This window comes from Loa loa (assembly GCF_000183805.2).
Source record: "Loa loa unplaced genomic scaffold supercont3.1173, whole genome shotgun sequence".
Classification (NCBI taxonomy): Eukaryota; Metazoa; Nematoda; class Chromadorea; order Rhabditida; family Onchocercidae; genus Loa; species Loa loa.
In genome coordinates this window covers 1-2,660 of record NW_018109353.1, presented here as the reverse complement: position 1 = coordinate 2,660, position 2,660 = coordinate 1, and the positions used below count along the sequence as shown (strand labels likewise).

The 2,660-nt window shown below is 26.0% G+C and overlaps 1 protein-coding gene across 1 annotated transcript; it reads right to left on the bottom strand.

Annotated features, from left to right (window-relative positions):
- Positions 1-577: 577 nt before the first annotated feature.
- LOAG_14421 (hypothetical protein) lies at positions 578-1,502 on the bottom strand (the record flags this gene model as incomplete). Its single annotated transcript, XM_003149918.1, has 3 exons — positions 578-831; positions 1,054-1,187; positions 1,336-1,502. 3 exons carry the CDS (start codon positions 1,500-1,502, stop codon positions 578-580), a joined length of 555 nt encoding a protein of 184 aa, XP_003149966.1.
- Between the last annotated feature and the right edge of the window lie 1,158 nt (positions 1,503-2,660).

The window sequence follows — 2,660 nt, the reverse complement described above, 5'->3', positions numbered from 1 at the left end:
AAAGTGATATGATATCCCAATAGATCAGAATGATAAAGTTTATTGGAAGGATCATTTTGTTATTGAAAGTGTTAAAGTGTTTTAAAATTGTTATTAATTTTGAAAATTTTCCATAAAATTGGAAGGAAATGAATAAAAGTTATGCTACAATTTTGCTCTTCCCAAATATAATTAATTCGTGGGAATCAGAATCGATTACTACACCAGTATCAATTTATCATGATAAAAGATGAATTAATCAATGAGTTTTTTTTTTTTTTTGATAATATCAATTGTACAAGGTTTTTCACAAAGAAACATTTCGATTGTTATAACAATAAGTTCATCAAAAGTAGCCACTAAGGAATACAGTAAATGTCATCGGGTGATATGTTATGTTAAATTTAAGAAATCCCGGGATATTACCTATCGATTAGTATCTGCAAGTAAAATAGTATGAGTAATATGTTATTTTAAGTTTAAGAAATCCCGGGATATTACTTATCAATTAGTATCTGTAAGTAAAATAGTATGAGCAATATGTGAATTGGAAAAATAATAAAAGTTTCATAGATTTTTGCAAGAAATTTCAACATTATCATATGTTATCATCAATTTGTGTATGAGCATCATGCTTTGATAACAGATTATAGGAAAGCTCTGAACTACCAATGATTTGTTCAATATCAATATCAGAATAGAAATTGATAGCTGATGTAAGGAATGAACCCGGAATAGCTGGTTCGTAATAATCATATTCCAAATCATGATCAGTATTGAATGACAATGATGAATGCTCATCGTTACGTGGTGTCATTTGTGGTGAATTAGTTGCTTGAGACCATAATATTCCTGAAAGCATTGATGCTAATGATGCTAATTACAAAAAATTGATGAAACAATCCTAAAAAGCCTTTATAGAATGAGATATGATTTCCCCGCGATTTTCCAATAATTATTGATTTCTTGGAAAAATTCAAATTTTATTACTTTTAGCATTAAATGTTCCATTAAATTTGAAATTTTCATGTGATAATGTTTCGAAAATTTCAATTTTTTACAAATTTTTACAACCTTTATCACGAGGAATACGTGGAGTTGATGAAGCTGAAAGTTGTATACCAATAGAACGTTTCGTAACAACGGTTCTGTTTGATTTAATTTCCGTTGTATCTGTTTGACCCGATTGTATCATGTTTGGATTAAGCCTAAAATTAATTTCAGTATATTTGAAATTTTAATTTTGAATTCACTGATGAGATGCATTTAATTACAAAAATATCACTATAAGTTAATAAATGCTAATCAATTATTTAACTGATAAAAATTGTAGAAATTCCTGAATAACCACGATACCTTGGCTCATCTAACGAATTTTCAATTCGTATTTGTCGATTTCGTTTCCATTTTGCATTCCGGATAACTAATATGGTTACATAGGAGCATAGAAGTGGTGGAAGAGATATAATTAAAATAATGAATAAACTTGATAGGAGGAATGACAAATTACGATGACAAAACATGCAAACATGTGACAATCTCAATGTTGTAACTGTTGATAATGTCTCATCGCTTGCTGTAATAAAATAAACATATGCATAAATTTAGTAAATTGATCTTAAAAATAATTTCGAAAGTAGACGTGAATGATTTGCAATTGCAGAATTAATTAATTATCATTTAATGATAAAGTGTTAAATGTCTTTTGTGAGAGATGTAAAATTCACGTTTAGTATTGAAAGTAAAATGTTAGATAAGCCGAGTGATATATCTGATATAATCTACTAATGAAAGTGAAAATTCAAAATCGTAAACAGGTTGATATTTGATAGCCTTAATATCAATGATTTATGCAACATAATTAATTTACTAAGAAGAGTTGATCAATAAAATTTTAAATTTATAAAAATATTTGGATTAAATTTTAAGATTTGATAAATTTTTTTTTATTTCTTCCAAAATTATCTTTCACCATGTTACAGAATTAAAAAAAAAAAATTATTGCATTGATTAACTAACCGTTCTTCCATTCGAAACTTATTTCTATTCCATAATTAATGTTTGATGAATTATTCAATTTTAGAAGTGAAATAACGAAATAATCATTGGAAATGAATTGTAAAGTGTTTTTAGGAATAGGATTGTTTATTCCGGAATCATAAACTAGTTCCTGAAATTAACAGGAATTTTCTACAAAAAAAAAAAAAAAGGAAAAGAATTTTATAATTTTCTATTAAGCTAATTTATATATTTTTTAAATGGTTTAAGAAATTTGCATATAAATGAACCTCTTTTTTTAGACCACGATAAATTGCAAGTTTAAATTGATTGAAAATCAAATCATGTTTTAATTTCAAATATAAAAATGTTCCATGTGATTTCAATATCCAATCTGTGATTTCATTACATGTTTGAGCGAAAAATCTTCCAGCCATATGATTGAGTAAACATCCACATGAGCATAATGTATCATTTATTCCAATAGTTACAGTTGTTGTTTCTAGAAAATAACCATAATCTTGCTACACTTTAATAAATAACATTTTTTTTTTTTATGTAAAATGATATTATTAAAAATTTTTTTTTTACCTGTACAATTACTTTTTTACCTGTACAATTACTTTTTTACTTGTACAATTACTTTTTTACCTGTACAATTACTTTTTACCTGTACAATTACC